Here is a 22,849-nt window from a genome sequence, read left to right as displayed (position 1 = left end):
TGTCCTAACTAGCCGTCTCCTAAAGGCTTGCAAGTCCTATGGTACATCTCACATTTTTCAGAAAGTCTGCAGACATCTAAACCCACAGACTGAGTGCTCCATATCTGCTAACTAAAAAAGTAGGTTTTCCCAAACAAATGCCAAAACCCCCGAAGTGTGCAATGCTCCAGCACATACTAACTGATGACCTTTGATTAACAGACCTCAACTATTTATGTACGTAAGAGCGTTTGGACGTCTACAGATGAAGTTCCAGATGTCCTAAACCACAGACTCAAGGACTTACACCCAGAATCTCCAACATACTATCAGTAAATAACGACAAAAATCCTGACTTAAAGAAGTGTATGAAACAAAAAAATTTCAATTTTTTTCTTCCTGTCATTTGTTTAAAACCCAAGGCTAATACTGCAGGGTTTTTCAACAGGATCATTACATACAAATACTTCAAGAAAAGTTACATGTCAACTTCCAGCTTTAAAGATCAGCAAGAACACACTATAAAATAAAGAACTAATACGTTGAAGTTACATACCTTTCATTGCATCCTTATAGATGCCAATAAATAATTTAAATATTTCTCTAGGAAAAATCTCTTCATCTGGCAAACACTTCAACACAATGACAATTTCTGCCTGACCCAAACCATGTAGTCCATTTGTTGAGAAGTACCAGCACTTTTCTGAAGAATCTTTAATTAAAAAGACAGACACCATACTAATGCTGTTTTACAGTCAGAAAAAGAAAGCTGGATTTAATGGAAAAGAAAACATGCATGACTTACAAGTTATTAGCTTGACATTCACAAGAAAGTTTGCATTTAGGATAAAAGTTAATGGATGGGGACCTCCCTCCACAAGAAGCAAGGTGACCTTTTGGTGAGATGGACGTTCTTCTACTAGAGGATCTAAATAAATTAACACCCAAATTAGTTCAACATGTCAGCCAACCACTTAAAACACAAATTAAAGATCATAGTGCATCAAAGACTGTCCCATCCTCCTATCTCAGTGTGCAACAATGATTCTCAAACAGAGAATAGCTACAGATCAACAATGAACAGCTTACCCTAAGACTCAAGGAGCATGTGAAAATAAAGCAGTAACTTGTAACAAAGGTGCAAACTCGGGCTACCACTCCTTTGGTAATTACTGACGAACTGTGGATGCTGTCTCCTCGTCCATATGCTGGTACTGTCAGTTACCATCAATGAGCACAGTTGCTACTATAATGCATTTAAATGATGAAGTGTTCTTTTCAGAACATATTGACCTTTTTAGTAACGCATGCTCATTACCCAACAATCCAACAGGCAGCAAATAAATGAAAGATTAGAACTGTATTAAAATACAAGTGATACACACAAGCTCCTATTTAGAAATCTTGCATCAAGTGATGAAATATTAATAATTTTCTCATATTTTACCTTTTCCTTTTTTACCCACTGCAAGCAAAAGTGGAGGCAGTGTATCTCCATCAGGAACAAGGCTTGTCTCTTTACGGACACAGTTTTCAAGACCACATAGGGCTCTGTAACTCAAAGGACTAGCAGGCATATCACTTGTAGTCTGATCAACTGAACTGCAGCTAGTCTTCTCAGCCTCTGCCACAGAAGAACTTTCTTCTGTTGCTAGAGGCACAGATGAACAACTCTGTACCACCTCATTCTGGCCTGGAACGGCCTGCTGTGCATCATCTGAAGGAACAGGAAGACACAATCCCTCTATTCTTGTAGTAGTATCAATTTCTTCCTTAGGTTTTGGATTTACATCAGTTAACATGTCACCTTCCTCTGGGTTTGCAGCCTATGAAGAAGAAATAAAATAAAAAAGGTATCTACACTCTTGTCTCACAACAAGCTAAACTTTCATTACCAGCCTTCTAGAAGCAAAGAGAGAAAGAAATCCATCACAAATACTGAGAATGCATTTCCCTCTAAACAAGAAGAAAGCCACCATGTTTCTCCTGGATCTTCCTTCCCGCCCCCTGCACTCCCACACACCTCCCTCCCCCCTCACTTCTTCAGAAGTTACATTAGGTGAAGATATGTAATTGATTTCTACACCAGGTATCAACAGCTAACTTTAGCATTTCACACCCTGATTCAGTTCTAGTTTGGAGTTAAAACCACGCCGCTTCCCCAGTGAAATGGATATGACAAGCTATGAGCATAGGCACATCCGGATATGAGCTGTCATTAAAAAAACTCAGACCAAACACATCAATAGGTGCACTGCAATCTCTGAAGTATGTCAGAGCTGCATCCTATCTCAAGAGAGAAGATTTTTCCATTGCAACAAGAAGAAAAACAAACAACTCTAACTTGTCCTGTTAACAGTTCTTCTGCTATGGCATCCACTTCCAGCAAATCCTCTGCTTAGAAAACACACATGCCAGAAAAATAAAAATGAAGGATACAAAATAAAAAAAGACACTCCAAAAATTACACTCCACAAACACACAGACAAAACCATGACTAAACTGGCCTCTAACAGAATTCTTCCCTATGAATTTGCTTGCTGGCATTTCCTATCACTTTATACTTTTGACCTTCTTCATATCATCCTGTGGCAGCACACTCAAGATTCTGTGCTACCTGGTAAAGTACCTCCTTTGCTTTTGGGCTGTTTTGTTTGAGCTCCTGAAGATGCATACAAAAACCATCAACTAATTGTTTCCCACTCACTTTGTCCTGGCTGCTTTTAATTTTAGACATTGTTCATCTTTTGCAAATGAAAGGATCCTACTCTTCCCCCAAAATGGAAAACAGGTTATACCTTTGGATTACTGCAACTTACTGGAGTCCTTCCTTGCTCAAATGAGGTCACATTTACTATTACCCACTCTTCATGAACTAAGGTTGATTTACCTGCTATACACCTAGCAACTGCTCAGATCCTCCATATACAAATAGTAATGATCTGGTCTGGTTGTCAGCTTTACTAATTTTCTGCCACACTTCAAGTTCACATACACCCCAAAACAAACATGGTTTCCTGTGATGTACTGTCTACAGAATATTTCAACCCAAAGACTTCACAGTCACACCCCCCACCCCCCACCCAAAAAGTCAAATACTGGCTCAGATTCCAAAAGGTCTGAAGAAAAAGTCATATTATTGTAAGTAAGGGGTCCCCTCAGTAGCAAGGAAAGGTGTTTCAAGAGGTATTTGTGCACCCAGAGATACTTCTTAATACATACCATATGCATCTCTCCCAAGTCAGGGTTTCCTAGACTTAAGTCCTGTGATGATCTCTTTGCTCCAGATGAAAGCTTTGTCGTATCTGCCACTTCACCATTTGGCAAAAGGCCATCTGCAAACCAAACTCTCCTCTGTTCTTTCTGGCTCAGCCCTAGGACAGGTTAAAAAAACAATACTGACTTTATATTATTGTACTGTTCTAACAGCTGCAAGGGATAAAAATGAAGCTCCTTCTCTGCCCAGAGACCATGTTTACTGGAACCAAGCACAAGTAGGGAGTCTGACATCAGCCAGTCTCCTGTCACACAAATACAGGCAAGAAAAATCTCGTACTTGCAGATGAAGCTGCCACACTATAGTCAAATCTATCAATTCCTATCTAACGCAGGCTACTTTCTCAATCTTCCCTCTGTAGTAAAGTAAGAATGAAGTGCGTATGACAACTAAAAGATGAAACACACTGTAAAAGGTTAGCTTACTCCTATTTTTCATTGAAGGAGATCAGATGTTGAAGTGGAATAAAGTCACTACTCAGTCACTAATCATTTGTATTTAAATGGAGAATGAACTCCTACTGCTCCCTAGCAACTCTGATCTAAACAACTACTTTTTGGTTTTACTATAAGCTTGGCAGTTGCAACACAAGCCAGAGACCTCCTAGGCTCTATAAAAATGACAATAATATCTATCCACACACACACAAAAATTACAATATCAACAGAAAACAATGACAAAACCCCGTAACATCCACATTTAATAAACAGAGACTTAAGACAGACTTGGTCGAACTCCTACACAGCATCAGAACTGGTTACTACAAGTAACTTCCCCATGTCCCAGATCACAGAGTTTCCATTTCCCACAAAAAAATATCACTACACTAAGTCTGCATCCATGATGCCATAAACAACTCTTTCCAAAGAGATCCAGAAAGTGTTAGACATATTCTACTACATTTAGCATACCTTCAATACCAGGTTGTTTAAGTGCTGAGACAGGTAACAATGCAGAAAGTGAAGGAGAGCTAGCACTACCAGATATCTGGGCTTCCTCCAAACGTGGATCAGCAGAATACTCTGGGAAGGTACTGGAACTGGGGACAGGACCAGCTGGACTCATCATCCTTTCAAGTGCCTGGGCTAAAAAAATGTGGTTAGTTTTTAAGACTTCAGAACTGATTAAATTTCCTTTGCAGTGCAGTATTATGGGTGGCTTTGGTTTGTTGGGGTTTTTTTGCAAGAGCAGTGCACAATTTGTGAGCTAGCTATGAAAAATGAACACTCAAGCTACTGTGCAAAAGAAAAGTCACATTTTCTTATTTTTGACTTGCACATTTGCCTAATTCCTTCCTAACGCAGAAACAGACCTCCTTGTACATCTTGCTACTGTTGCAGTGACCACACTGAACCATATGATCCCTGGACCCTGGTGCAAATACATGTATCACATTTATCAAGTCAAAGTCCATCCAGGTGGCATATTAAAAATCTGGTATGTTTGCAACTTGTTATTTAAACATCAATAATCAGGAGTTCTGTTTTTTCTCCTGATGTTTCAATAAGCATCCATGCTTAAAGCTTTCAGTTAAGAAAAGCTTACCTTACGATTCAACTCCTGTAGTACTTTTAAGTGACTTGTGAAAATACCAGGACAGAAAGCTACATGGAATGGGCAAACAACATGTGAAAATATGCAGAAGCATGGCCCTGAAACACACAGAAGGCTACTGTGGAGAGATGGTCCTTTGCTATACTCCTGCTACAGACGACCAAATAGCGTAACTTTATATTTAGTCCTCCAGAATTCAAACCTACTTTTTTTTTTCTTAAATAAAAAACAATCAGCTTGCTATTCTAAGTTTAAAAGAACTGAAATCCAACTAAGGTACAATTATTCTCTTCCTTCTTCCATCTCAGGAATAGGACAATATACACCAATTAAAGTAGTGAAGCTCCCCCAAAAGAGCAAAGGTTAAAGAGACACTAGCCATACCTATTCTTTAATGATTACTTCAATTACTCAAAAGAAAGTTTTACCCTTATTAATATCATCAAAACAGCCTGTACAGACTCTTGCTTCCTTCTCCATGTACTGTAGCTTGCACTTCCGTTTGCAACAGCTGCCACAAAAAACCTGAACCAGAAAGAGATTGAATAAAATGTTATAGACAAAATCCCAGTATTTCCTGAATTAAGTTCCTGTTATTATTTACTCCTTTTACTAAAACAGATTGCATTATATTAAGCATGCATGCGCTTTTCTGGAAGTAGGCAAGGAGAAAACCAGCTGTAGCACATGTATCTTACAATCCTGTCTGGGGAGAGGGGAAAGCACTAGACTAAAAAGGTTTTTATTAAAAAGCCTTTTTAATACCTTTTTAATACTTTAAAAAAAGTCCAGCTCCGGGGCCCTTGGCACAGGACTGACATGGACCTGGAGCAGGTCTACAGCAGGGCCACAAGGATGACCAGAGGGCTGGAGCACCTCTCCTGTGAAGACAGGCTGAGAGGGCTGGCGTTGTTCAGCCTGCAAAAGAGAAGGCTGCAGGGAGAACTCCTTGCAACCTCTCGATATATAAAGGGGGTTTACAAGAAATATGGAGAGAGATCTTTTACCAGGGCCTACAATGACAGGACAAGGGGCAATAGTTATAAACTGAAAGCTGGTGGATTTCAACTGGATGTAAAGAAGAAACTTTTCACTATGATGGTGGTGAGACACAGACACAGGTTGCCTGCCCAGAGAGGCTATGGACATGCCCCGTCATGGGCTGCGTTCTAGGCCAGGTTTGGACAGGGCTCTGAGTAACCTGGCCTAGTGAGAGATGTCCCTGCCCACAGCAGGGAAGTTGGACTAGATGATATTTAAAGGTCTCTTCCAACCCAAACCATTCTATGCTGCTATGATTAGGAATCTCCACAATTTGGGCCAAGCCACAAAGTCTGCCAAGCCTGCTTTTGATCAGGCGTTCTTCCTATCCTGTTCCAAAAACTGTACCACAACCTATGCGTACCATAAGCTTTTGAAATTTGTTAGGTATTTCTGCTGGACCCAAGCAATCCTTAGATGTCTACAAATCAACCTTCCACATGTCACCAGGAACACGCACACCATATGGCTAAGCACTTTGGTCTAGCCAATACTCTCTCCGATGCAGTTATGAAACAGAACAGCACCTAAAATTTCTTGCTGTGAGCACATCTAATCACATAAGGCCAGAAGCACTCAAAATAGTAGGTAAAACTGGTATTTTAAAAAAATTCTTTGAAGTTTGCAGCTTGAAGCAGTTGGTATACAATTGCACAGGGATTAGAAAACTCCCAAGAAATAACTGTTTGATTCAAAACACTCTGCAGCCTAATATTCAAGTCTTGCAGCTTAATCTGTGCCGGGCTGTCCCGGCCGCCCGCGGTGCCCGGCGCTGCCGGCCGCCGGCGCCCCCCGCGCGGTGCCGGGCAGAGCCCCTGTAACCCCCGGCTGGTGGGGCGAGGCCCGGGCAGGGAGAGCGCTCGGCAGTTCCCTCCCGGCACAGCGGGCTCCGCCGGGGGAAGCCGGGGGCCTTTGGGGCCGGCCACAGCAGGGCAGGGCGGGGAGAGATCCCCCCGGCCCTGACACACACCGTGTGCTGCCCTGCCCCGCGGGGCCCTCCCCGGGCGGGGGGCACGGCCTGCCCGGCCCTGGGCTGCCCGCGGGCTGCCCTGCCCGGCCCTGCCCGGCCCTGCCCTGCCCTGCCCTGCCGGGGGGGCTCTGCTCCGGGCCGGTCCCCCCCGGCCTCCCCCTGCCCGGCCCTGCCCTGCCCTGCCGGGGGGGCTCTGCTCCGGGCCGGTCCCCCCCGGCCTCCCCCTGCCCGGCCCTGCCCTGCCGGGGGGGCTCTGCTCCGGGCCGGTCCCCCCCGGCCTCCCCCTGCCCGGCCCTGCCCTGCCCTGCCGGGGGGGCTCTGCTCCGGGCCGGTCCCCCCCGGCCTCCCCCTGCCCGGCCCTGCCCTGCCCTGCCGGGGGGGCTCTGCTCCGGGCCGGTCCCCCCCGGCCTCCCCCTGCCCGGCCCTGCCCTGCCCACAGGCTGCAGATAAATCTCTGCTCTAGTGCCTGGAGCACCTCCTTCCCCTACTCCACCCATGGGTGTATGCATAGCTGCTGCTCTGAGATATTCTCTCTCCTCTCTTACACCGAAGTTTGTTGTGCACTTCTTTCCCCCCTCCTTCTTAAATATGTTACCTCAGAAGCACTACCACCATCGCCGATGGCCTTGGCCATCAGCAGGTCTGTCTAGGAGCTGGCCAGCATTGGCTCCATCGGACATGGGAGAAGCTTTCAGCAACTTCTCACAGAAGCCACTCCTGCAGCCTTCCACTAACAAAACCTTGCCATGCAAACCCAATACAATCTCTCATGGAGAAACCTTCAGAAAAAAACCCCACACAACCCACAACAACAACAACAACACAAAGAGCAGCAACAAGGAGGACACAAGTGACATTAAATTTCTTATCCAGAGTGATTAAAAGAATTCTGGGTTGCACCACCTGTTCCAAAATTTGCTCCTACTTCTATTAATCCCATAACTATTTTACATTATACAACACTGATAGGAACAAGGACTGAATCCCAGATTTGGGTCAGATTTGCTTTACTGCTATAGCATTGTCTCTGAAGAAATCTCCACGGGGATTCAGGTAACGGTTAAAACAATCTAGTCTCATACCAGCATATAGCATTCCTTATCGGCTGACTTTGCAGCGCTGTGCACTGCACCAAGTCTCTCCCTAACAATCATTAGTTTGTCATGAAATGCCAAGCTACTTCTTCCACCTCATGAATAAGCTGGCAACTAAGTACCAGACAGCTACTCGATCACTCTCAAACCCCCTGCTCGGATGTGGCGGAGAATCGAGGAGAAAAGGTAAAACGCATGGGTTTGAGATGTGAACAGCTGAATAATCGAAATAAAGTAAAAATAGTAATAAGGACAGTAACAACAACAGTGATGGAGAGAAATAGAGAAGAATAAAATCCATGGGGAAGAAAAAAACCCAAGTGATGCACAGTACCATTGCTCACCGCCTGCTGTCCCACAGAGATCGGCAGCTCCCAGCCAAATCCACCCCCCCACCCACCCCCAGTACATATACTGGGCATGACATCCTATGGTATGGAGTATCTCTTTACCTAGTTCTGGCCACCTGTCCCGGCTGTGTCTGCTCCCAGCTACTTCTGCACCTCCTTATTGGCAGAGAATAGGAAACTTGAAAGGCTCCTGATTTAGAGTAAGCATCACTTTGCATCGGTGTATTATTCTCATAATGAATCCAGAACACAGCACTGTACCAGCTACAAAGGAGGAAGCTGACTCTATCCCAGCCAAACCCAGGACATATGGCTAAGCAGGCTCCTAAGCATGGCTGCCTTTATGTTACTAGCTCCCTTCATTAAAGTATTTCAAAAGCTTGCTGAAGACTTCTTTGAGAGAATAGAATATGCTCTTCTATTCCAACAGGATACTGACCATTTTTAAGCAGAGATGAGGAAAAAATTGTGTCTCTTTAGCAGGCCCTACACTGCACAATCCCACTCAAAGAATTATGTCTCTAGTAAAGCTGTTTTCTGCAAGAGTTCCCATAACTATCTAGTACTTTTTTTTGCGTTTCCCTTATGTTCTTCTAAGGGTGGCCTGGAAGTTTTCAAAGAGTCCCACCATTTTTAGCTATATGCAGATGCTACTAGAGTCAGTACTGGCCTTTACAAAGAGGTATCTTTTCAAACCTTGGTCTGACAGAAGCCTTCTACTGCTGACCAGAGTTAAATAAGTAGAAAGAACACAAAAAGTCTTCTGCTTCTCCTGATTAACCCCAGGAAAACTGAGAGGATTAAAGGGAAACAACCCAAACAGTAGTGACAGAGAAAAAAATTAAATTATTACAAGTGAAGTCCTTTAAGTAGGAAATGTACTGTAAAAACAGTAATAGGTGATCAGTACAATATGAGCTCAAAAGAGCAACTATTGCAATTGCTTCTGCATTAGCTGTCACAGATAATTTACCTCAACTGAAAATGCATATGCTCAGTAAAGATGTTAAGGATGTAACTGGTGAATATTAATTGGTAATCAATTACAAACCACATCAGGGCTTCAAGTGCTAAGCAGTACAATCCTTTGTAATTGGTATTCTCTTCTTACACTTGGTGCCACTGGGACCCACAGCAGAGGAGGTAGCTTAGTCCTAACACACAGGAGGCAAGTTCAAGACATACTAAGGGACAGCTGCATAATGGGAGAAAGGAGAATAAGGTGAGGCTGCCATGCAAAGAAATTGATTCTGGCTGAGCTAGGAAGAGAAGTGTACCACAAGAAGAGACAAATAACTAAAACTACAAAGTTGTTTGGTGTCTGTCACAAGTGCTGCAGATGTTAGAGAAAGCAGGGACCACCAACCTCACATTCCCTCCAGCACAGAAAACAGAATTCACAAATGTGGCCATTTTCTCTGATTAAAAAGAAGCTGTAGGACACATGAAAACTACACAATTGTCTTTCAGAGTAGTTGTCCACAGAGGACAACTGTAAATTCCTACCAGTTTATCCTTATATCCAAGTGGTTAAAAACACAACAACCCACAACAGGTCCACAAGGAATGCTGCTTTTTTTTTCCCTAAAGAGAAGATACTATTAAAAAAGCAGAAAGTCGTACAAGGCAGAAAGTTAAGCTATTCCACAATCAGAAAAGCTATGGCAGAGTTACAACTGCACAGCACTTCAGTGTCTGTAAAGTTTAGACAATCTGTATTGCCTTCATTCATTCTCCCAATGAACACGCATTGTGATGCTCCCTCTAAAGACACTGTTCTACTGGCAAAACCTCCTCTGTTAACACACAAGATTAGCAACACTAACAGCTAATGGTTGTAAAGAGGACTGTGTAGCGAAGGGAGCCTTTATTCCCATCTCTAGACAAGGTGCAAGAAATTTCACAATGAATGTAAAAAGGAACTTAAAGTCAGTCAGTTTTACAACTAAAACAAAACATATTCTGAAGAACTGTTTTAAACTGCTACAAAACTTCAACAGAATATTCTGCCAAGTGATTAAGTTCAATGACTTCCAGGTTGTCACAAAGAATTTTTAATTTTCTTGGCACCCAAATTCAAACCTACCTCTTTAGTTCATGCTTACTGCAGCTGAAGTAAACAAGTACTATGCTTTGAATACACAGTGCTAGAAGAAGCATCCTAGGAAAAAAATTAACGAGCCTCTCCAGATGCCTCTCAACACCGTGGATGCAAAAGCTTATTAAGTACTGACATCAGCCTTCGTTCTATCTCCTCATCTGCAAAGCTAGAGAGGAACACTGAAAAATGAGTTCATTAGTGTTGTTAGTATTTGCAGTTATGCACTAGTACAAGCGTAAGCCACAGTAGCACACAAGAGAGATCTGGATTAAGAACAAGCTTTGACATTACTTATTCACTGCAGAAGACCCCAGGCTGAAAAAGGTTCTACAGATTACTTGCCAAGTTGGTGAGTACCATTCACCCCACAAAAGTAGCATAGTTTTCCCCTGAGATGACAACCCTGGAAAACTCTACATCCCAACACACAAAAGGACAGATTTAGGTTGTAAATCCTTTGCACTGGTATGGGTGTTACAGCTCCTGAAAGAATGCAATCCTTTCACACTCATGGAGTGTTTTACAACTATTATAACAACTAACCTGAATTCTGATCATCACCTCAATATTTTTTAAGCTTAAATACTTCAGCTTAACTTAAAAGCTGAGTAAAAAGCTAATTCACTATGATTACTATGAAATAATCCACTGTCATCTTCCTTGTACTATGCAAAACACAATGGTCTAGCCACTAATGGAAGATAAAGTAAGAACATTCCCCATACTTTCCTTTAATTATTTTCACAAAAAAGGTCATATGTTTCTTAATTAATATCAGTCTTTTTCAACAGCCTTTAAGTTTCTATAAAGTAAAAAAAAAAAAATTTTAATAAAATACCTTAAGCATAGAAAAATTCTGTCAATATTCTTTCCCTTGTGTATTTTAGTTACCCACAATAAGATATTCATTTGCTTTCAGTAACACAGGGCCGTTCCCCAATAACTTACCTTACCACATGCACGACAGTGGTGTCGTCTTTTTGTAAACGTGAACTTGACTTGGCAGTTCATGCAGTTGGGTGCCTCTGAATCAGGAACCCACAATGGTTGTTTCCTTGAGAGAGCTGCAGGTATTTTAAGTGATTCTACATTTTTAGATGTTTGATTTCCTCCAGCTTCAGGGCTGCTTTTCCCAGAGTGTGCAGGGTCAGAATTTTTATCAACAATTATGCTGGCACCTGAGGGAGGAGCTTCTGGGGTAACAGAACAGGTTCCCTGATTTTCTCTCTCAAGTACATCTGTTCTACTCAGTTGTCTCTGACCAATAGCTCCTTGGGAAAGGCCAATCAACTGCTTTGGTCTTGCACCTCCAGTACAAACATTAGGAACCAGTGCTTCACTACCACTCTCAGTCACATCCTGAATATGAAACATACTCTCTTCTGTTGCAGAGTCCAACTCATTGGCAGTAAGAGATACTTCAAGATTATTAATGCTCATTATCTCCTCCAGTTTTGCTTGCATGTGGTCCTCAGTGACCTGTGTGAAATCTAGGCTGTCCACATTTCTTAAATACCCTTCATCTGCATCAACTTCCATTAAGTTACTATCATTGTCTGAAGACTTGAACACATTGGAGTGAAGACTTTGTCCATACAAGAAATCATCAAGCTCAGCATCGCTTATTAGAGTATCGCTTTTAATAACATTCTCCTCAACAGTAAAGTCAGCCATAATAGGGCTCATTCTTTCATTATAATAGGAGTCTATACCAATACCATACGGCTCAGCTTCGTGTTCTAGAAAAGCAGAAGCAAAAGCTTTGATTTGCTGAGAATCACTGTCATCAACTGCATTCTCAGTATCATACTTCTCTCCATCTGTACTTTCTTCCATAATACTTTCGTTGATTTTAGCGATGTGTCCTTCCTGTTCATGCAAGTCAGTGTTTCTGCGGGATTCCCGACTTGAGAGATCAAGTTTAGAGTTTTCAGCATGAACAGTTAATGTATCACTAATAACCTCCATGGTTTTATTTTGAGTTAGAGGATTAACTTTTTCTTCTGTTACAACTGATGAACCACATATAGATACAGGAAGTGGAAGACATGACAGTGATGTCTGGACATCCTCAACTGAAGGACACGAAGTTGAAACACTGTTTAGTATTTTATTGCTACTAAATTCTTCAGTAGCTACATTCTCTTCCGTGATTTCCTTTTGCAGTTCTACTTCAGCTCCTGTTTGATGGGAGAAGCGTGGCAAAACACAATTTCCAGGTAATAGTGCAGGGCCTTTGTGTGATTGAGGCCTCTTTGGCAGATCTGAAGGCATGGATTCAAGATTACTCTCGTCTTTTGAGTCCGCTTTTTCTATGGCACTTCTTTTGTACGTCTCTTTGCTTACTGCAGAGCATACACTTTCATCTTGTGGTTCACAAGGCAATTTTTCGTATGCTTTCTTATCTTTGGGATTGTACTCATCTGAATTCTGCAGCATTACAGGGACACCTGCAGTATTAAGGTGAGCACTTAGTTCAAGCTGATCAAACACTTCACTGCACTTCACAGATTCTGTCCTGTGTTGGTCATCACATGGATCAGAGTTCTTTGCTGTAGCGTAACTGTTTGGTTTTGAAGTTAAATGATCAATGTCCTCTGTTTTAAGACGTCCTGAATCTTGTAGCATTGAGCTCCCATGACTCTGCTCTGTACCTGAAACCTTACTGCAAGCAGCTGATGACACACAAGTAGCAACAGGTATGCAAGATACGCCAAAGCCAATCAAACCTTCACTGTACTGGAAGTCATCCGATTGCAACTTTCGAGTATCTTCATGAGCAGCCACTGAATGGATTAAGTTACCTGTGTCATTAACAAGATCACACACAGGTATACTACACCTTCCCAGGTTTGAAGCCTGAATTTCATTTAAGGAGCCACTGTCCACAGTGGATAAAAGATCAGGTCCAGCAACACTCTTCTCATTTGGTGGTGAACAACTCAGAAGTGCTTCACTTGTTCCAGTGTGGCTAGCTAGACAGATTTCTTCTGATGAAATACAGTTGTTAGCATCATCTTGCAGTTTTGGTGTTGGGTAAACATTTTGTAAGCAGTCCAGAAGTGAAGAAAGTGCCAGGTCTTTTGAGTTATATGGATTTTGGGGTGTTCTGTAGCAGTCATACTCCTCTATTTTAAGCAAAAACAGATCAAAAGCAAAGTTTATAAAACTCTTCTATTTCCACAATATACTCCCTATAAATACCATCTATTCATCAATGCAAGCTTTCACTTAGCATACGCTACTTTCAAATTCCATGGTAACAGTCATTTGACCATTATGCTGGTGAACAACGTAGTGCAGGAACTAACCTGTATTTTGTTCAAATTCATCAAGTAGTTTGTCCAGGTCACAGACTGCAGCTTTAAAGTAACTGTCCATTCTAGTCACAGTTCTAGCAAAGCTTTAGACTTCTTAAACCTAAAAAGAAAAACACAGCATTTCATTCACAGCATTTTCCTGTTTACAAAGTCAAAGTATTATTATTAGAAGAAACTTCTATGAAGTATTTTTTCTTTTTATTAACACTTTCTTTCTCTCTCCATGTAAACAAAATGAATGACCAAACAGTGTCAGCCTCTACGTACTCTGAATGTGCTCTATAGTACACTCAGTACACTATGTACACTCAAAATTCACCTCAAATCAGGAAACTGAAGCTGCCTTATTAAAACCAAACGCATTTGAAAACAATTATAATGTCACAAAGTTTAAAACCAGAAAGGATACTAGGATCTTCTAGTTTGACCCCCTATACATTTTCCTCTGCCCAGTTCACAGGCAAAAAAATCCAAAATAAGCCATTATTACCTTTGCAACACAAGTGAACTGTTTAAATAAATGATGCCTACAAAATTTCATGACACCTACTGACATTTCATGCTTTAAACTGCAGCAGAAAGCACATAAAGTATCCTTCTGTTGGCAGAAGTGCCACCAAGAAAACGTCTCCTTTGGGAGCCCAAACCTGACAACCAGTTCAACACTGAACATGTGAACATGGCACAAAGAAATAGGCTGTCTTAGTTCCCAAGCTATCCAACTAATCAACTTTGATTTACTTTCAATTCTGACTAGATGGTTCAGATAAGACTAAATGCAGGCTAAACCCTAAAATATATCAGGAACTATGCAGCAGATAAGACAACTTCCTCATGCTTCAGCTGGTTAACAGAGCTGTAACACATTTGAGCAGGCTGAGGTCAGTACTCCTCCCCTACAACGATTAATGAACTGCCTTTAAGTCATCCTCTTAAACCTTCCTCCAAGGCCAGGTAAAAAAAAAAAAAAAAAAAAAAGCATATATCCAGCACTATAGTTCAGCTTATCTCTATTCTACTTAAAACACAAAAAACATTAAACCTCCAAGTCCCAAAGTAATTTACAATAAATAAATACATACCTTTTTACAGACTTATCAACTCAACAGAAAGCTATTTATTGATCACATTCCCCATTACAAAACATCCCATTTCATTTGCTTAATGAAGATTTCCAGCCACTCAATGTCATGCCTCCCTGGTCACTCTGAATTGCTTTCTAATTCCGCATCTTTTTCGAGCCTGAACACCCATTCTGTGCAATTACCTATAACATATAATCAAGATGTTATTTATTTACACTTCCCTTAAGTAAATTGAAGGGGCTCGGATTCCTTTAGTCCAATGTCTGGAAACTAGACCTGTGCAGGTCTATCAAGCTTTCCTTCCGCTTTTACCAGTGCACTCAGTCCCTGCACTGGCTGACTCCACACTCTATGCCATTCAATGTACTTTGACCATCTGGTACTACTTATTCTCAAAGCTTAAGCCAAAGAAGTATTTCAATCCTCTCAGATCACTTATGCCACCCTGCAGCTATAGCTCTAGATTCTATACCTAATTTATTCCATTAAGGAGTAAGGTTTCCTCCCACTGAATGATTCTGATCCAGTGCATTCACTTTGTACAACATTAACGTGTGTGTGACAAGAATACTTTTTTTTAAGCTAACACATAGTTCAGATAGACTCGCAAAGCGTAAGAAAGGTGAAACAAATAGTATGTATCCAACGTAATGCGGTGCTTTGTGTCCACGTATAAGCAAAAAGCAAACAAACTGAATATATCACTGTATTGGTATCAATGGCCATGAATTAGTCACTCCAAGGGTCTTCAGCACGCTGCACTGTAAGTCAAGCCTCACATAGCTATCCAACGAGCATCAAACACCAAAAAGTACACAATCAGTGCCATTTCTCTTACACTCATTGAAATACAATTCTTGCCTGTAACAATCAGCTCATTTCATGACCTCCTGGCAAGTGGGAGATTACAATCTGAGAAGGAAGTTATTTCAGTTAAGAGCCTTAAAAATCTAACAGCTTGTGGTGATCCATTAAGAGACATTAAAGTACAGATCCCATCCTTAAAGCATGAATTTGTGGACAGCAACAAAACCTGCAGAAGTTAGTCAAACAAATGACATAGATACTGAAAGATTACAAGAAACCTGGGCCTCAAGAAAGACATAATGCTGATTTTTATTCTCTGTATGCATTTATTATTGTCCTTGTTTCGGCTGGGATAGATCTAATTTTCTTCATGGTGGCTAGTGCAGCGCTGTGCTTTGGATCTGGTGTTGGGACAGTGTGGTCAGGGACTTTTCAGTTTCTCACTCCCTGACTGCAAGAGGGCTGGAGGAGCACTGGAAATTCAGAGGGGACACAGCCAGGACAGCTCACCCGAACGAGCCACAGAGGTGTTCCATACCACAGCACATCATGCTCTGTATATAAACTGGGAGGGGGGGAATGGCTGGGGCTGCGGGTCGTTGCTAGGGGACTGGCTGGGCATCCCTCAGTGAGCAGTTTGTATTGTGCTTCACTAGTTTTCTCCCTTCCCTTGGGATTTCATTCCTCTTCCCTTCTCCCTCCTTTTCACTGTAACTGTTATTGTTATTATTATTGATCTTTTATTTTATCTCAGTTGTTAAACTGCCTTATCTCAGCCCTCGAGTTCTGCATTCCTTTCCAATTCTCCTCCCCACCTCCCTGGGTGAAGGGGGAGCGAGTGAGTGGCTGTGTGGTACTCAATTACCAGCTGGGGTTAAACCATAGCAACTGTACAACCTTAACACTCAGGTACAACTTAAGTTACAACTAATGTGCAGACTAACAGCTGAGACCAAAAGGGGCAGTGGTCACAGGCCCCTCAGGACTCTCCCCAGTTTGTACCGGCACCCACTCCTGTCTCATCCCACAAGCAGCCCGATCAAAGAGCTACAAGAACAAAGTCACTTACTTTAGTGGGAGAACAAAGTTAGTTTTATACTTGTTTCTCCACCAACACAGGCCTCCAAAGTGAAACAAACATGAACCCAGCACAAAGTCCTGGCAAGGATCTGTAAATCTGGCTGCTTCACTGCTAATTATCCACACAAATCACTGCTGACAGTTACAGCCCTGCAAGTTAAGGTCCCAATCTGCAGCAATCAGAATTTTGAGTATTTTTAAGATCAGCAATAACTGTTTTTTAAAAACCCCTAACTATTAATGAAGGAAACAAATATCTGCCACCAATAAGTTAAAAGACATCCTCTGAAATTAATTCTTTTCAAGTATCTCAATGACACCAGAAGCTCTTACAAAAAAAAACCCCAAAACTTTCATATTTCAAAAAATGTATTGAGGAAAGGCAAGTGATCACTCCAGCTACCTTGATCTTATACTTAAAAGGACCAAAAGATTACCCATTATTTTGCACTCTTAAGCGGCACAAGACAAATGCTGAATTAAGCATACGCATTAATAGAGTATATAATGCTAAATAGGTAGAAGTATGCATTTGCACTGCACACTGTTGGCCCACTGACCTCTCTGAAAACGGAAAGAACTCAATGCAAAGAGCTGTAGAACTGAAACTGTATGCAAATATTTATATTTAATATAGATTTAATAATTTCTACAGAGACCTCAGAAAAACATCACACCACCTCAGCCTATTGAACCAATGTCACATTTGGTTAAATCTGTATGGTTTTGAAATTAAATAGTTCCATTTGAGTTAGTAAAGCATTCTGAACAGCTAACATAACTTTGAATAACTAGCACATTCCGCCTGTAATTTCACTTTCTTAAAGTGTTTCAGTTTTTCAGCTGTTCCAAAAGAGCCCTCCAAGGGAAAAAAAACCAACAACCCAAAACCCCACACACCATAAATGCACAACAAAAATCAAAACTCCTACAACTGGATAGACAAGAAGCAATTCTTCTTACCTCTCACACCTCTCCGTCCTGAATCCATGTACCTGCCTTTTGATTTTGTATGTTGCAAATCATCTTTCAGCAACAAAATCCAATTTTATTTTTTGGTCTCTGGATTTGCCTACAGCCAAGCCCTGTATTTACATTAAACAAGGAGTGGATCAGAAGGTATCTAGTGACATATTTTTATTAAATGGCTACTTGTTTCCCTGAGCAAAAGAAGTCTGTAGGAACCATTTATTTTAGCAAACTGTGTTCATTCTGAACGCATTCTTTTAAGAACACTTTTTAACAATTTCAAACCAGCAGTACCACCACTGTATTTTTTTTTAAGCAGGTTTAAGTTTCAGCAGAAGAAACACCCCCCATCCCAAAACCTACCAAACCATGAAGAAAATAACCGAGATCACAGAGGGAAACCATTTTGCATGGGCAACGAAAGTGTGTGCATGCATAGCAGGAGTGCTGGGTGTGGAAGAGAAACTACAGCTGCTTACGCACACAGACCTTTCCACTGTAAGTTTTAGAGGAACTGTCCTGTAAAGAGCTTGTCTCTTTACCATTCCTTACATCATGCCAATTTAACATCTGTTCAGTCATGTTGTGCACAGACCAAGAACTGACCAGGGCTGAACAGAGTTTTTCCTTATTTTTTTTTTCCATCCAGATGAGATCCTCACGTAAACACACAAAAAAGCATGCCAGCACCCCAGAAGGGGCGATGCATGAGCAGGAAGGAATTGCTACTGGAAAGAAAAGCACAGGGAAGCTTAATCTCTGTGTCTAGCAACCACCTTCAGGACTCAGTCCACTCCTTGCTGCTGTCACATCTTCAGCATTTAAAGGAATGGATCTTCTGTGACTAAACACCATTAAGTGCTGTCTTCTGAACATGTTTTCTAGAACTCTGAATACACTCACTAGACACTCTCCAAGTTGGTTCACATTAATATATTTTTTTAGATAAACTATTAAAACACAATGTTCATAACTTTACCCGAGGCATTAAGTTCTTAATGGTGCAGTGAGACACACAACTTGAGGTTCTCACCAGCTCCACCTTGTAATTTTTTTTCAAAATAGAAAGCTTTAACTTTTAAACCATCATTGTCTCTCAAGGACTATGTTTTCAGACTAAGTTCAGTCAAATATTTATGTATGAGCAGACTTGAAGATAAAATACCAGGCCTTCTCAAAAAGGGAAAGTAATAATTGAAGCACAAAATGACTACAGTACAGTGGTAACAGCTAGTATCTAATATTGTAAAAAAACAGTTTAAGGAGCAAGATCTAAGAAAGCTTTATATCAGAAGGTCAAGCTTAGATAGGAAAATGCGGTTACGGTTAAATCACGTAGTTTGTAGTTTGAGAGATTTATTTTCACAGATCACTGTGTTTAGTTGAGCTGATAAAGTACATTATTTCCTTAAGATGTATGACTGTCTACTGTACAAGTAAGCTGCAAGGCCTGACATCAAGAGAAGTGCTGGGGTACTCACTACTTCTTCAGCCAGAAATACATCACAGATGACATATTAATGGATAGAAGTGGGTCACATTCTGAACATTTTACACCTTTACAGGTCATCAATTCTCATGATGCCATTCATCCTTATGTACATCTCACTTTAAGTGGCAGCTAATCTCACTTGAAGAACAGAATACACCCATCACAAGGGTTTCCAAGTATTTTCCCTCACCACCCAGTTAACAGGCAACTCTTTGTTTTGTTGATTAAGTATTCTTCAGCTTCAAGGCAGAATAATACTTTTTGTTGATGAAATACAAAAAAAGAACTCTGAGAGCACTTGCCACTTCTATAGGTAAACATTTGCTATGCTTCTAAACACGCTCACCTTAAGTCTCTGATCTTTCAGAGCTTTCACTTGTGCCCTGATTTCACAGCCAGCATTCTTTACCATATTGCCATGGTTTATTTACTGGAAAACTAAACACTCAATTGCTGTGCCACCAGGCTGCAGTCACCACAGTGAAACCGAGGAAGCCGGTACCTAGAACAGCTTGACACGAACAGTACCAAAGTGAGCTATTCTGTGGCAATCTCAGGCAGGATTCTGAACAGTTAATATTTAGGTCACATCAACACCTAGTCCAGGACCCTTCTTTACCTTCTGAGGCCTCCAAGAAGCAAGCTTAAACCGAACAAAAGAGAACAGCAAAGGTTTGCTTATGTTGTTTGCCCAGAGAGATGAGGCTTGGTCTCTGGCAAACTCCTAATACTGCATTTAAAATTGCACAAAGACGCTACCTTAAGAAACACTCAAGAATTCTACTACATAAAACCTGTTACTTAAGGGAATCAACTAATGAGATCCAGATGACTATGCAATGAGTGCAAGTGTGTCAGCACATTTAAAAACAGTTCATTGGCCAGTTCCTTTATAAATCACTACTAATATAATAGGCATATATTCCAGAGTTCAAAACCAACATTCCACTAGAGAGTCCTCAACACAGTCTTACTTAAACAAGCAGGTAACAGAAGTCTGCAAGGATACAGAATGGCAATATTACAGGATGGACTGTCCCATCGCTGCCCCCCCCCCCCCCCGATACCCCAACACAGTCTCTCTAAATGGAGGGAGGTGGTAGTTTTCAGCAGTGATAACTTGTAAAATAAAATTGGTACGTTAATTATTATCAGGTAATCAGTTTAGTGTCTGATGACAAGCTGCCTTCTGATGTTTAAGAACCGTTGAAAAATCTCCAGCTAGTTACACCTAATTATCACTGCAGAATTCAGGCCTGCTTTTATATGGAGCATGCTAAAACAGCGCAAGATCAGGTTTAGAGATAAAGAAACACATCCACACAGGTTTTCACTTCAGAAAGCTGACCACAATAGTCCTCTTAATTTTAGGTTATCAGGAGTGTCTGTTTGCTCACAGCAAAGTTACATTATTTCAACTCCATCATCATGTTTAATCATTGTTTTTAGTCTCAGCAGAAAGCTGTATTGAAGCTTTTACCCTCATGACAGGATTTAAGTCGTTTTTCCCAGCTTACAGCCCAACAAGTATCATAACTAGACCAAAGCTTCTGATAGAAACACAACCACTAAGTTCACAGTGTTACAGAAGTGCTGCATCAAACACAGTATGCCTCTTCTCCCACCTTAAAGGTATTTCATTACCAGCTTTCTCTTTCTTGCCCCGCTCCAATACCCTTGTGCCACACACCTCCCCATAGGCTTGAGTGCTACAGACAAAAAGAAAATTTAAAGGTTCTACTGCCCATGGAGTTCATCAGCATTTAGCTAAATTAACAGGGAAGTTCATCACAACTGAGCAAATTATTTGTGAAAAACTTAAGTGTTGTCAAATAAAAAGTAGAATTATTCTTGTTGAGCAAGACAACGTATTATCCCACTGAAACACTGCAATGGCTGCTGTCACTGCAAATTTACTAGCTGAATCAGGGGTTGAAAATAAAAGTTACAGTGGTTTGCAGATACATAAGAAAAACCTACATGGTGCGCTGCAAAAAACGACACTGCCTTGCTTAAACAGCAACATTCTGTTAATTCAACACAATTTTTTCAGAAGAAAACTCTTACCAACAGCATTATGATACTGTCACCAACACCGATCAGGTAACTCTACCCTGAAACTGTCTTCAGCTCCTGAAGATTCGTTGTTAATCCACAGTAATCTGGTATTGCTCTTCTAAACAGAAAATGAACATTCACACTATACCACACAGAAAAATCTGTCAACAATTACCAGTTTTCAGCAGTGTTCCAACACATCAGCTGCCAGGCCCACAGCAGAAGAATTTGCTTGCTTAACTGAACAAATGCATCTCCCACATAGGGTCCACAGCGCCATTGTCATTAGTTGTATCAGCATTAGAAAATGAATCATAACAATGTGATTATTACATCACGTCTGAGAGATCACTCCTCAGTGGAAACCAGCGTTTCCTCAACATTCTCATCTCTGATTTGCATTAACAGCCAGGTATTTGTATTAGACAACCCCAGTAACATATTAGATACTAACAGCATCTAGTACTGGCAGACAACTGGAGCCTTTCTCGTGCTCTACTTGTTTGTTCAGAATGTACTAGTAATCATAGTAGCCATTAATCATCTACCATTATAGCTTGTACTTAAAAACAGGTTCAGAATGTTTCCCAGTCTATCCAGAAGCACATCTGAAAACTTCTCATGTCTGCAAGTGTATGGTGAAAGCAGTCTTACACCACGTATCTTTGATACTCTGTATCCCGTATAAAAATAAAACGGCACAGAAGTAAGCAAACCCACCACTAAAACCTCTAAATCCTTAGGGGCAGTTAATCCACCTAAGCAATCTAATATGCAACACGCAGCATAAACCGTGGCAGGAGTACTACACAACTGCTACAGTGTGCCAGCAGCAAACAATACGCTGAAAACCGACAGTGGTTAGTTTGTTTTGTTACCACCTTCCACTCTCAAAAGAGCGCATTTGCTGATGCTACCGAAACCGTAAGTCTCTCCTGCGCTAAGTCTCTCCGGCTAACCTTATCAGTTCTGAAGTACGCAAGCCCTTCTCCAGGCCTGGAATAAACCTCAGTGCTGAACGCCAGCCTGTAACACTTTCCTCAGTCGAGGCAAGCACCTGTGCAGGCCAGGTAAGACAAAGGCAGGGCCGCCGGCGGCAAGGGGCGCGCCAGCACCGGGCCGCCCGCCCGGGGCAGGGGCCGCGCCGGCACGGTGCAACGCGCCACCCCAAGGGCCGCCGAGCCACGCTCCCGCCCCTACCCCGGCGCGGACCCCCCGCCCCACCCCCAGGCCCGGGCTCCCCGCCAGGAAGGGCGGCCCGGGGGGCCGCGGGTGCCGGCGGGCGGGGGCTGTCCCCGGGGCAGGCCGCGCCGGGCGTCCCGCTCGGCCTGTAGCTCGGCACCCCGCTCCCGCCAGCCCCGTACCCACATCCTCACCCCCAGGCGGCGAGGCGGGCAGGGCTGCCCTTCCGGGCCGCCGGGCGAGGGCTCTGCGCTCCTGCTGCGGGGCAAGCAGCGACACCGCCGCCGGCACTTCGCCTGGGGGGAGGGGGGGCCGCCCCTCACCCGCCCGCGGCTCCGGCAGCGCCAGCGCCCCTTGCTTGTGCGCCCGACCGCGGCTGCGCGCCTGCGCGGCCCCCGCCCCGCCCCAGCACCGCGCATGCGCGGGGCCGGAGCCCGCCGGGTGGCTGGCGCGCCCCCTCGCCGCGCCTTTTGTGCTTGCCGTCACCATC

The 22,849-nt window shown here is 42.4% G+C and overlaps 1 protein-coding gene across 3 annotated transcripts in view; it reads right to left on the bottom strand.

The window, feature by feature from the left end:
* The window catches only part of ZFYVE16 (zinc finger FYVE-type containing 16), a 33,714-nt gene extending 10,968 nt beyond the window's left edge, over positions 1-22,746 (bottom strand). Inside the window, exons 1-9 of one of the 3 annotated variants that reach the window (XM_055790513.1) lie at positions 22,554-22,746; positions 13,678-13,786; positions 11,315-13,494; positions 5,239-5,335; positions 4,168-4,341; positions 3,202-3,353; positions 1,427-1,805; positions 785-907; positions 536-691 (exon numbers count right to left, since the gene is read on the bottom strand). In XM_055790513.1, the coding sequence (XP_055646488.1) occupies positions 536-691; positions 785-907; positions 1,427-1,805; positions 3,202-3,353; positions 4,168-4,341; positions 5,239-5,335; positions 11,315-13,494; positions 13,678-13,747 (3,331 nt within the window). In that variant the 5' untranslated portion in view covers positions 13,748-13,786; positions 22,554-22,746. Of the gene's footprint in view, positions 1-535; positions 692-784; positions 908-1,426; positions 1,806-3,201; positions 3,354-4,167; positions 4,342-5,238; positions 5,336-11,314; positions 13,495-13,677; positions 13,787-21,186; positions 21,296-21,352; positions 22,489-22,553 lie in introns of those variants that run through there. The other 2 variants (XM_027784822.2, XM_027784823.2) reach the window with 2 other exon arrangements.
* Between the last annotated feature and the right edge of the window lie 103 nt (positions 22,747-22,849).

Source organism: Falco peregrinus, chromosome Z, assembly GCF_023634155.1.
Source record: "Falco peregrinus isolate bFalPer1 chromosome Z, bFalPer1.pri, whole genome shotgun sequence".
Classification (NCBI taxonomy): domain Eukaryota; kingdom Metazoa; phylum Chordata; class Aves; order Falconiformes; family Falconidae; genus Falco; species Falco peregrinus.
This window is presented reverse-complemented; position numbering and strand designations above follow the sequence as displayed.